This window comes from Vulpes lagopus, chromosome 7, assembly GCF_018345385.1.
Source record: "Vulpes lagopus strain Blue_001 chromosome 7, ASM1834538v1, whole genome shotgun sequence".
NCBI lineage: Eukaryota > Metazoa > Chordata > Mammalia > Carnivora > Canidae > Vulpes > Vulpes lagopus.
This window is the reverse complement of record NC_054830.1, coordinates 80,203,965-80,216,285: the sequence shown is the minus strand read 5'-3', so window position 1 is coordinate 80,216,285 and position 12,321 is coordinate 80,203,965. Positions and strand designations below refer to the sequence as shown.

The 12,321-nt window shown below is 45.6% G+C and overlaps 1 protein-coding gene across 1 annotated transcript; it reads left to right on the top strand.

The window, feature by feature from the left end:
* The first annotated feature begins 1,772 nt into the window (after positions 1–1,772).
* Positions 1,773–3,539, top strand: CCIN (calicin). The gene has a single exon (XM_041760468.1). It carries the CDS (start codon positions 1,773–1,775, stop codon positions 3,537–3,539), a length of 1,767 nt encoding a protein of 588 aa, XP_041616402.1.
* The last annotated feature ends 8,782 nt before the right edge of the window (positions 3,540–12,321 follow it).

Below are 12,321 nucleotides of genomic sequence, written 5' to 3'. Positions count from 1 at the left end.
CTCGGTACCATTCAGGTATCGAGGGGAACAGCCTCAGCAGCCAAACGTAAGTACTTTTAAATAGTTTTCAAGTTGCTAAATCCCCAAAGAAAAAGCCGGGTCTGAAACGGAAGAAGGCGGCCTGGAGACGTGAATGCTAACTTGACTGGGCGAGGGAGGGACGGGGGGCTCCAGGGGCCACCCTCCCTACAAGGGGCGCCGAGGAAGGCTAAGGGTCAGGAGCGGGGTCAGGGCCCCGGTGCTCTCCGTGCCATCTGGCCAGCGCCGCGAAGGCCGCGAGGTGAGCCCTTGCCGGGGCCCCCGAGGCGGGGCCGCGGTGGGGCCCGCTCCTCCCCTCTCCGCAGAAGCCGGCCGCCCTCCGGGGGAGCTCCGGGGACCCTTAGCCCTTCCTCGGCGCCGCCCCGCGGCGGCGGAGCCTGCGGGCCCCCAGGGTGACGCCCCAGCTCCCCTCCCGGGCTCGGCACCCGGCCTGTGCAGCCCACGTGGGCGGCGCTGCCGCGGGCGGGCCGGTCGCCGCGGGGGGGCGGGGCGGGGGCGGGGGCGGGGCCTCGCGGCCGGAGGCGGCCCTCCAGCTCCCCCGCGTGGCCGCACGAGGCTCGCGGAGCCGCCCAAAGGGCCCACGCCAGGTGGTTACGGACAAAGGGAGCAGCCAAGGACGCCGGCGCTGGGTGAACTAATATGCTATCAATAAAGTAGGGGCAGCTACCATGGACTGAACTTTCGCTACAAGTCAAACATGGTGCTTAACACTCTCTAGTCATTTTCTCATTGAAATTCGTAATAATCTTCTTCGAAGTGGTTACCATCACTCCCATCTCACAGATGAAGAAACTGAGGTTTAGAGTCTGAGCCACTTGTACAAGGTGACACGTGTACGGGGAGAGAGCTGACCCACCACAACCCCCAAAGCTGCATGACTACAGACGTGGAGCTGTGGGGAGAAGGTCCCAGTTTGCTGTGGAACTGAAATAACCAGGGCTTCAGAGGCCCTCCCATGCCCCAGGGTGTGGCCAACTCCTGTATCCCTGCTCCAACCAGGGCCCTCTACCTCTCCTCTGTTTTAAAGGAGAATAGTGTCCATGGCTACAAAGGTCAGAAGGCAAAGGGCAGCCTGAAATTCTTCTCTGATGGCCAGGAGCCTTGGCAGAGAAAGGTACTTCGAGGCCTGAGAATCGGAGACTGGGGAGAGTTAGGTAGTTAGGAGCTTCCTGGAAAGATGAAGGATACTAAGTTATAGAAGCCTTGGCTTTCTAGCCCTGGTCTGCTTCCAAACCTACTGTGTGATCTTGGGCAAGTCCCTTCTCTTCTCTGGGCCTGTTTCCCTCCTGTAGGTGGGAAGAATCTTCTAGATCCAAAAATCTCTTTTCTTCCCCGAGCTTCCTCTTTTCCCTTCCTATACCACCCCCACCCAGACTGGTTGGAACATTCCAGAAATAGCCTTGAACTGAGTTTTAAAAGCCCCAAGTAAGAGTTGCAATCCACTTCTGAGTTTCTCCTGAGCTCTGGGCTCAGGGCTTGAAGTCCTGGCAGGGTATCTAGTCTTGGCAGGTTGCACCCATCAGAGAGGAGAAAGGTCCTGTGCCTGTGAGAAAGGCCTCAGGGGCTGGCATTGTGATGACCTCATCCATTCTATGACATCACTCTCTCTCCCAGCCCCCCTCCTCCCTGATCAACTGCCCTGCAAACAACCATCAATCTGAATCCCAAAGACCTGAGAAGTCTGTTCTCCAGTACCTGCTGCTGATCTTCTGCCTCAGCCAGCAAGAAGCACCATGAAATTAGAATTCACAGAGAAAAACTACAACAGCTTTGTGCTGCAGAACCTGAACAAACAGAGGAAACGCAAAGAGTACTGGGATATGGCCCTGACTGTGGACCACCATGTTTTCTTTGCACATCGCAACGTACTGGCTGCTGTCTCTCCACTGGTGAAGAGCCTCATCTCCAGCAATGACATGAAGACCACCGATGAGCTCTTTATCACCATTGACCCCAACTACCTGAGTCCAGCCACGGTGGACCAGCTCCTGGACTACTTCTACAGTGGCAAGGTGGTGATCTCGGAGCAGAATGTGGAGGAGCTCCTTCGCGGGGCCCAGTATTTCAACACCCCACGCCTGCGAATCCACTGTAATGACTTCCTGATCAAGTCCATCCGCCGTGCAAACTGCTTGCGCTACCTCTTCTTGGCTGAGTTGTTTGAGCTCAAAGAGGTATCAGACTTGGCCTACTCTGGCATTCGTGACAACTTCCACTATTGGGCCAGTCCTGAGGGCTGTATGCACTTCATGCGCTGTCCACCTGTCATCTTTGGCCGCCTGCTCCGAGACGAAAACTTGCATGTGCTCAATGAGGACCAGGCACTGAGCGCACTCATCAACTGGGTGTACTTCCGGAAGGACGAGCGGGAGAAGTATTTCAAGAAGTTCTTCAACTACATCAATCTCAATGCCGTCTCCAACAAGACGCTGATGTTTGCCAGCAACAAGTTGATGGGCATGGAGAACAGCTCAGCCCATGCAACTCTCATTGAGAGTGTCCTTGTGGACCGAAAGCAGGAGAAGCCATCCAGCTTGTTGAGCTACCAACGGAAAGGGGCCCTGCTTGATTCGGTGGTCATCCTGGGTGGCCAAAAGGCCCATGGCAAGTTCAATGATGGAGTGTTTGCCTATATCATCCAGGAGAACTTGTGGTTGAAGCTGTCAGAGATGCCCTACCGGGCAGCAGCACTTAGTGCCACCTCTGCTGGTCGCTACATCTACATCTCTGGTGGTACCACTGAGCAGATTTCAGGGCTGAAGACGGCTTGGCGATATGACATGGATGACAACTCCTGGACCAAGTTGCCAGACCTGCCAATTGGGCTTGTCTTCCACACCATGGTGACCTGCGGGGGGACGGTGTATTCAGTGGGTGGGAGCATTGCTCCAAGGCGGTATGTCTCCAACATCTATCGCTATGATGAGCGCAAGGAGGCCTGGTGCCTGGCAGGAAAAATGAGCATCCCTATGGATGGCACAGCCGTAATCACCAAGGGTGACCGGAACCTGTACATTGTCACCGGCCGGTGCTTGGTGAAGGGCTATATCTCCCGAGTTGGAGTGGTGGACTGCTTTGACACCAACACCGGGGATGTGGTCCAGTGTATCACCTTCCCCATCGAGTTCAACCACCGGCCCCTGCTCTCTTTCCATCAGGACAACATCCTCTGTGTACACAGCCACCGGCAGAGTGTGGAAATCAATCTGCAGAAGATAAAGGCCAACAAGACGACCACCTCGGTGCCTCTCTTGCCTAACAACTGCCCCTTGGATGTGTCCCATGCTATATGCTCCATTGGAGACAGCAGAGTGTTTGTGTGCGGGGGTGTCACCACAACCAGCGATGTCCAGACAAAGGACTACACCATCAACCCAAATGCCTACTTGTTGGACCAAAAGACAGGCGAGTGGAAAACCCTGGCCCCCCCACCGGAGGCACTGGACTGTCCTGCCTGCTGTCTAGCCAAGCTACCGTGCAAGATTCTTCAAAGGATTTAAACAACTTTTTAAGTGGGAGAATAAGTAAATGCATTATTATTCACAATTTAATGAGAGATAGAGGAAGATGGCCTGTTGGTTCCTTCTTAGTTTTCCAGTCTGTTTGGCCCTGCAAGTAGAGATCCTGGGCTAGGGCTGCTCCCAGTGGGCAGAAATTCAGGGCTACTCTGTTATTGGAGGGATCCAAGCTGAGGCTGGAATGGAGCCCCTGGTGGGTGGGACTGAAGCATCTCCCGGGCGCTGGCCAAGGTGGTGTCTGGAAAGCCCCCATTCTATCCCCTGTAGTCATCTCGCTGGCATCCGCTAGACTGATAAAAGTGTTTGCTTGGAGTTATGGAGCCTCAGGCTCCTCCAACACTCACTCCCCTCGAGTCCATCCAGGAAGGCAGGGGAGGGCCAATCCCAGGTTTGGGACAGGAGACTCATGGGCTGGGGGGAGGGAGGACATGGAGGGAGGGATATGGAGAAAATGGTGTGGGAGGGATATGGAGAAAATGGTGTGGGAAAGGCTCAGGGATAAGGGTAGAGGGAACAGAGGAGGCCAGGTTACTTGGCTGTTGTATTTGACCATGAAGCTATGGTGTGTTTGTGTCTTATTTGTGGGGAAGTTGGGAGGTTACAATTACAATTGTTTTCAGTAAGCAAACTACATCGGGAACTTTCTCCAGGAATACAGGGCCTGAGGGACTGGGATGGAGAGAAATCAGTAAGGGGGAAAAAAGCAATCTATGCACTAGTCCCCCATTGTGTGTGGTTTTGCTTCCTGTGGTCAGCTGTAGTCCAGAAGCAGATGATCCTCCTTCTGACCATCAGAAGTTTGGTAGTAGCCCAACACTATGTCGCAACGCCCCCATCATTCACTTCACTTCATCTTATCACGTAGGCATTTTATCATCTCACATCATTCCAAGAAGGGTGAGTACAGCACAATAAGATACTTTGAGAGAGAAAGACCACATTCACATAACTTTTATTACAGTATATTGTTAAAACTGTTCTATTGCTATTGTCATTAAGCTCTTAGTGTGCCTAATTCATAAATTAAACTTCATCATAGGGATGTGTATAGAGGAAAAAATAGTATATAGAGGGTTCTGTGGTTTCAGGCATCCACTAAGGATCTTGGAGCAGATCCCCAGCAGATAAGGGGGGACTACTATATCTCTGTTGGAGAGAACCTGGGGGTGAGGTGAGAGGACAGGATGAGAGAGACAGGATGGTGTAGTAGCTAGGAGCATGGCCTTTGGGGCCAGTCAACCTGGTTTAAATGCCAGTTCTACCGCCTGCTGGGTAATCCTGGCCAAACTACACATCTCTGTGCCTTTGTTTCCTTATCTGCAAAAGAGACATACCAGGAGTGCCTACCTCCTGGGGTGATGGAAAGTTTCAATGAGTTAATACAAATTCCTAGGACAGATCCCCTGGCATTTAAGATGCCACAGGAGTACATTAAAAGTGTGGCAAGGGTCCAGGTTCTTGAGTCTTTATACCAAGTAAGGTCCCCCAGATTGCCCTTTGAGACTCCCTGCCTCAAAGCTTTGGTGAGCTTTCCTCAATTCTTTTTTTTTTTTTTTAAGATTTTATTTATTTATTCATGAGAGACACACAGAGAGAGGCAGAGACACAGGCAGAGGGAGAAGCAGGCTCCATGCAGGGGGCCTGATGTGGGACTGGGTCCCGGGTCTCCAGGATCATGCCCTGGGCCAAAGGAGGTGCTAAACCGCTGAGCCACCAGAGCTGCCCGCTTTCTTCAATTCTCACTATCCCTTCCATTCAGTGGTGTGCTAATACGTAATCCTCAACCATTGAGTAGAAAATGACCGAGTCCTTGAAAACCATATATGATCCTCATTTACCTACTCACTCATTCATTAATTTACATATTCATCTACTCATCAATTCACACACACACACACACACACACACACCATTCACTGAGGCCTCTCTGGGCAGGTCCCTTGTCCAGGTGTTGGGGCCACATGACACAGACAATCCATGTTGGGGCCACATGACACAGACAATCCATGCCCCAGTAAGGGAGTATCTAGATCAGAGCTGTGCAAGAGGAATATAATGCAAGCCACATACGTAATTTAAATTTTTCTAAAAAAAAATAAATAAAAATAAAATACTTTTTTCTAGAAGCTTCACTACGAAAGTAAAAACAGTCAAATTAATTTTAATAATGTATTTTATTTAACCCAATGCATCCAAATATTATTTAAGCAAGTAATCAGTGTAATCATTTATTAATGAGATATTTAACGTTCTTTTTTGTTTTTCATCCTAAGTCTTTGGAATCGTGTGTATAATTTACACTTACAGCGCAAATGAATTTGAACTAACTAAATACAGAAGGCCCCAGGAGGCTAGGGACTACTGGATTAGATAGTGCAGGACAGTTTAGAGAGCTTCGTGGTTCAAACATGCTCATCCCCTTTTTTCCTCTCAATCCTATTGGACCTGCTCGGCATTATCTTCTTGACCTCTCTGCTGGGTGGCCACTTGCTTCAAAGCCCACCTTCTGCCCAAGTCTTACTTTGCTCCCTGTGGGTAAGAACCTTGGACTTCACAGCTGACTCTCTCTTCTCCGGAACTTCTCCCACCTTTCTCACTTCTTCAGCCCTGGGCAGCCCCCACTTATGCTTACTTCACTGCTGTCTTCCAAAGTACAAAAGAGTCCATGCCGCTGTGGCCAGCTGCCCCCACCCCTAGCCCACCAGGCTCATCTGCCCACCCCCACCCAGGCCATTCTCCACATTCTCTGATTCTCTAGTCCTCTCTGGTGTCCTGAGGCCCCGCTCTTTTCCTCTCCTCTTTCTTAACTGCTTACTTCTCACTCTGCCCCTAGATATCTGGAGAAATAGAGGTCAAATGATCTGAGCTCCACGAACAATCCCACATCCACTAAAACTCTCCAGAGCTGCTGCTACTTTCCTGCATCTCAGAGGAAGTGGTGTCCTTTCACAATTCAACGCTGATCCTCCTCCCCTGGCGCTCCTATTTTGTCACCTCACAGCTTCTCAGGACCCTCAATTCCTTCTCTCTCTCATCCCCTTCCTGATTTTTTCTCTTTACTCCGTAAGTTTTCTCAAGTTCCCCTTTTTCTGGAAACAAACCCTCCTCAGCTCTGAGGCCCACCTTTTCCCTCAGTTGATCGTCCTAAATGTCTGTGCTCCCCAGCTCCATCTCTCATCTGTCTCTAATCAACTCTGTCTTCTATTGCTACCATGCTACCAAACTGTCTCCTGACAATATTGTCCTCTTTGTCCTTTTCTCTGTTGATTCTTTCCCTTGCAGTACTGGGCAGTATTGGCCTCTTCCGCCTGCGACAGAATGACTGGGGTACTTATTAAAAAGGGAGATCTTGGGCAGCCCGGGTGGCTCAGCGGTTTAGCGCTGCCTGCAGCCTGGGGTGTGATCCTGGAGACCCGGGATCGAGTCCCACATCGGGCTCCCTGCATGGAGCCTGCTTCTCCCTCTGCCAGTGTCTCTGCCTCTATGTCTCTCATGCATAAATAAATAAAATCTTTGAAAAAAAGATAAATAAAAAGGGAGATCTTTGGCATGGTAGGATGATCATTTGATATATTAATCCATGTTGTCCTTCCTTCCTCCTCTTTCTTCCTTCTTAAGCCCTTCCCACATTAAAATTAGACCATAAGGCTGAAACATTCGAGACTTATCACCCTGGGGAGGCTGGCAGAGCTGAATGCAGGACTTGACTTATCACCCTAGGGAGGCTGGCAGAGCTGAATGCAGGACTTAGAGTCAAAATCTTGGTGTTTGCTGCAAGGAAAGCTTTAGCAATTCATAGCAGATATGTTGGTCTGGAAAGACAAGGCTTTTGAATTACAACTCAGATCTTCAAACTCAGGAGATGAAGTCTTTCCAAGGGAATATCAGACATGCACAGTTTTTAGGGAATCAGTTTCCAGATTTTCAAACTTTTTCCTAAAACCAATCTACCTGAGAATATACCTGTGGTGATTTCCTTCTAGTTCTCTTTTCCCACCTTCCCTTTCAAAATTATTCTTCAAACAGCTTACACACACACACACACACACACACACACACACACACACACACACATTTACCTATTCGGTATCTGCCTAGAATGTGCTGCCTCAGGTGCCACACAAGGGTGTAAACTGATGTCAGGGAAGTATCAGTGAAGCCTCCTTTCATCAAGACACCAATATCTAAAGAAGGGTTTGTATTTTTCTGTCTTATACAGTGTTTTCTGTTAAGGTATGAAGTCTGGTGTTAAAAACCATGATACTTTGGTTTAAGTTATCTTTTTTTTTTAAAAGCTTTATTGAGATGTAATTCACACACCACACAATTCAACCAAAGTGTACACTTCAATGGCTCTTAGTACATTCACAGTTGTACGATCATTATCACCATCAATTTTACAACATTCTTGTAACCCCAGAAAGAAACCTTAAACTTCTTAGTTGTCACCCTCTAACTCAGTCATCTTCCCAGCCCCCAGGCAACCACTAGTCTACTTCCTGTCTCTGATAAGCCTATTTAAGACACTTCATATAAATGGAATCATACAATATGGGACTTGGTTTTTTTAAAAGATTTTATTTATTTATTCATGAGAGACACACAGAGAGAGGCAGAGACACAGGCAGAGGGAGAAGCAGGCTCCATGCAGGGAACCCGATGCGGGACCCGATCCCAGACCCCGGGATCATGCCCTGAGTGGAAGGCAGACACCCAACTGCTGAGCCACCCAGGCATCCCTAATATGGGACTTAACTGGCTTCTTTGACTTAGCATAACATTTGCAAGGTTCATCTATGTCGTTGCATATGCCAGTACTTCATTCCTTTTTATGGCTGAATAATATTCTACCTTATAGATATACTACATTTTATTCATGTATCTATTAATAGATGGACATCTGGGTTGTTTCCACTTCCTAGCTGGTGTGAATAATGCTCTATGAACATTCATGTCCAAGTTTTTGTGTTCACATAAGCCTTCATTTCTCTTGGGTATATATACTTCAGAGTAGAATTGTTAGATCCTGTGGTAACTCTATGTTTAATTATTTGAGAAACTGCCAGATTGTTTTCAAAGCAGATGCATCGGGATCCCTGGGTGGCTCAGCAGTTTAGTGCCTGCTTTTGGCCCAGGGCGTGAACCTGGAGTCCCAGGATCGAATCCCACATCAGGCTCCCTGCATGGAGCCTGCCTCTTTCTCTCTCTCTCTCTGTGTCTCTCATGAATAAATAAAATCTTTAAGAAAAAAAGAAAGTTCAAAGCAGATGCATTATTTTACATTTCCACCTGTGATGTATGGCAGTTTCAACTTTTCCATGCCCTTGTCAACACTTCTGATTATCTGTCCTTCCAAATACGATCATCCTAGTGGCATCTCATTGTGGTTTTGATTTACATTTCTCTAATGGCTAATGATGCCGAGCATCTTTTCATGGGCTTGTTTTATGAAAATTGTTTAATAACCTTGCCTCTTGGGGATCCCTGGGCATCTCAGCGGTTTAGCTCCTGCCTTTGGCCCAGGGCATGATCCTGGAGTCCCGGGATCGAGTCCCTCATCGGGTTCCCCGCATGGAGCCTGCTTCTCCCTCCTCCTGTGTCTCTGCCTCTCTCTCTCTCTCTATGTCTATCATGAATAAATAAATAAATAAATATTTAAAAAAAAATAACCTTGCCTCTTCCACACTCAACACAATGAATTAGGACAAGTCACTTTTATTAATTTGTCATTGCAAAAACCATTCATTCCTGGTATAAACTTGGCTATGACATATAACATTAGTTTTATGTAAAATGCTGTATATTTTTATATAATTACTGGACTTAGTAACTATAGAATTCCTTCTACATATTGCTGGATTTCATTTGCTATCTAATCATTTTTATTTCATTTGTAAAGTTACTTTAGAGAACTATCTTAAATGGTATTTTTAAAAAATTAGTTTCTAACCACACACTGCTAGTGTAGAGAAATATGATTGACTTTCGTGTGTTCACCATGTCTTACAACTTGGCTAAACTCACTTATTAATTTTAGGAGTTTTTTGGGTAGATCTCTTGAAATCTTCTAGGTAGCCAGTCATGTCATTTGCAAATAGAGGCAACTTTATTTCTTCCTCTGTAATTTCTATGCCTTTTTTATTTTATTATTTTAAGATTTTATTCATTTATGACAGAGAGAGAGAGAGAGAGAGAGAGAGAGGCAGAGACACAAGCAGAGGGAGAAGCAGGCTCCATGCAGCGAGCCCGATGTGGGATTCGATCCCAGGTCTCCAGGATCGCGCCCTGGGCTGAAGGCGGTGCTAAACCGCTGAGCCACCCGGGCTGCCCCTGTATGCCTTTTTTACTTGTTATTTTATTTATTTATTTATTTATTTATTTATTTATTTATTTATTTATTTATTTTAAAGATTTTGTTTATTTATTCATAGAGACACAAGAGAGAGGCAGAGACACAGGCAGAGGGAGAAGCAGGCTCCACGCAGGAAGCCTGATGTGGGACTTGATCTGGGGTCTCCAGGATCACACCCCAGGCTGCAGGTGGCGTTAAACCTCCGCGCCACCGGTGCCACCCTGTATGCCTTTTTTAAATTAAATTTTTAATTTTAATTCCAGTATAGATCTTACTATATATATATATATATACACATTAGTTTCAGGTATATAATATTGCGATCGAACAATTCTATACATTACTCACTGCTCATCATGGTAAGTGTACTCTTTAATCCCCTTCACCTATTTTACCCACCCTCTGCCCATCTCCCCTCCAGTATGCCTTTTATTTCTTTTTCTTATCTTACTATATTGGTTAGAACTTCCAATGTAATATTGAATAGGAGTGGTGAGGGAATATCCTTAACTTGTCACTGATCTTAGGGGAAGAGCATTCAGTTTTCACCATAGATAGGTGAAATTTATCATTAACACAATAGGTTTTTTATAGATGAAACTTCGTAATAAGTAGGTATTGGATTTTGTCAATGTTTTTCTGTGTATCAAGTGATTTTTCTTCATTAGATTGTGAATGTGGTGGATTAGATTGATTTGTTTTTCAAATATTGAACCAGTTTTGCGTCCTGGGATAAACTCCCATTTTGTCATGATATATATTGTTCTTTTTATATGTTGATGGATTCAATTTGCTAATACAGATCTTTCTCAACTTACAAGGGGATTATGTCCCAATACACCCATTTAAGTTGGCAATATCCAAGTCAAAAATGCATTTTATACACCTAACCTACCAATCATCAGAGCTTAGCCTGGCCTACCTTAAACATGCTTACTTACATTAGCCTGCATTTGGGAAAAGTCATCTAACACAAAGCCTATTTTATAATAAAGTGTTGAATAGCTCCTGTAATTTATCGGATACTGTACTGAAAGTGAAAAATAGATTGGTTGTATGGGTATAGAATGGTTCTAAGTATATCGGTTGTTCACTCTTGTGATCTGGAGCTACCACCACTAAGGAGTATTGTACCACATACCACTTGCCTGGCAAAAGATCAAAACTCAAAATTCAAACAGTTTCAACTGAATGAGTAATGCTTTTGCACCATCATAAAGTTGAAAGATCATAAATTGAACCATATCAAGTTGTGGACTGTATTCTGTTGGGGAATTTTCGCATCTATATTCTTAGGGGATATTGATCTATAGTTTTTTGGGGTTTTTTTGTACTCCTTTTGTCTACTTTTATTTTTAAAAAATATTTTATTTATTTATTCATGAGAGACACACACACAGAGAGAGGCAGAGACACAGGTAGGGGGAGAAGCAGGCTCCTTGCAGGGAGCCCGTTGCGGAACTCGATCCCAGGACCCCAGGATCACGCCCTGAGCCAAAGGCAGACGCTAAACCACTGAGCCACCCAGGCGTCCCTTTTGTCTACTTTTAATACCAGAGTAATGCTTGCTTCATAAAATGAGTCAAGAAGTATTCCCTTCTTTCTGTCTCTCTCTCTCTCTTTTTCAGGAAATATCACTTAGAATTGGTGTTACTGAAATATTTGATAGAACTGGCTGACAATACTATCTAGTGCTGGAGTTTTGTTTCCAGTGGGGAAGAAAGTTTTTAACTACAAATTCAATTTTTTAAATTGTCATAGGACTATTCAGATTATCCATTTCATCTTTGGTGAGTTTTGGTAGTTTGTGGCTTTCAGGAATTTGTCCATTTTACTTACATTGTCAAATTTATGTGCACAGAGTTGTTCACAGTATTCTCGTATTATCCTTCAATGTTGCAGAGTACTTCATGATGTCAGTTATTTGTGTCTTCTTTTCAGTGTTGCTACTTATTTTACTGATTTTTTCAAAGAACCAGTTTTTTATTTCATTAATTTTCTCTATTTCCCTGTTTTCAGTTTTATTGATTTATGCTTTTATCTTTATTGTTTCTTTCTTTCTGCTTGCTTTAGATTTATTTTGCTCTCTTTCTAGTTTCCTAAAGTGGAAGCTTAGACTATTTACTTGAGACCTTTCTTCTTTCCTAATACCAGCATATACTTCTATAAATTTTACTCTAAAATCTACTTTAGCTGCATCCCACAGAAAATACAGACTTTATATTTGTTTGTTTAAAGATTTTCTTTATTTATTCATTCATGAGAGACATAGAGAGAGAGGGAGAGAGAGAGAAAGACAGAGACCTGGGCAGAGGGAGAAGCAGGCTCCATACAGGGAACCTGATGTGAGACTCGATCCCGGATACTGGGATCATGACCTGAGCCAAAGGCAGACACTCAACTGCTGAGCCA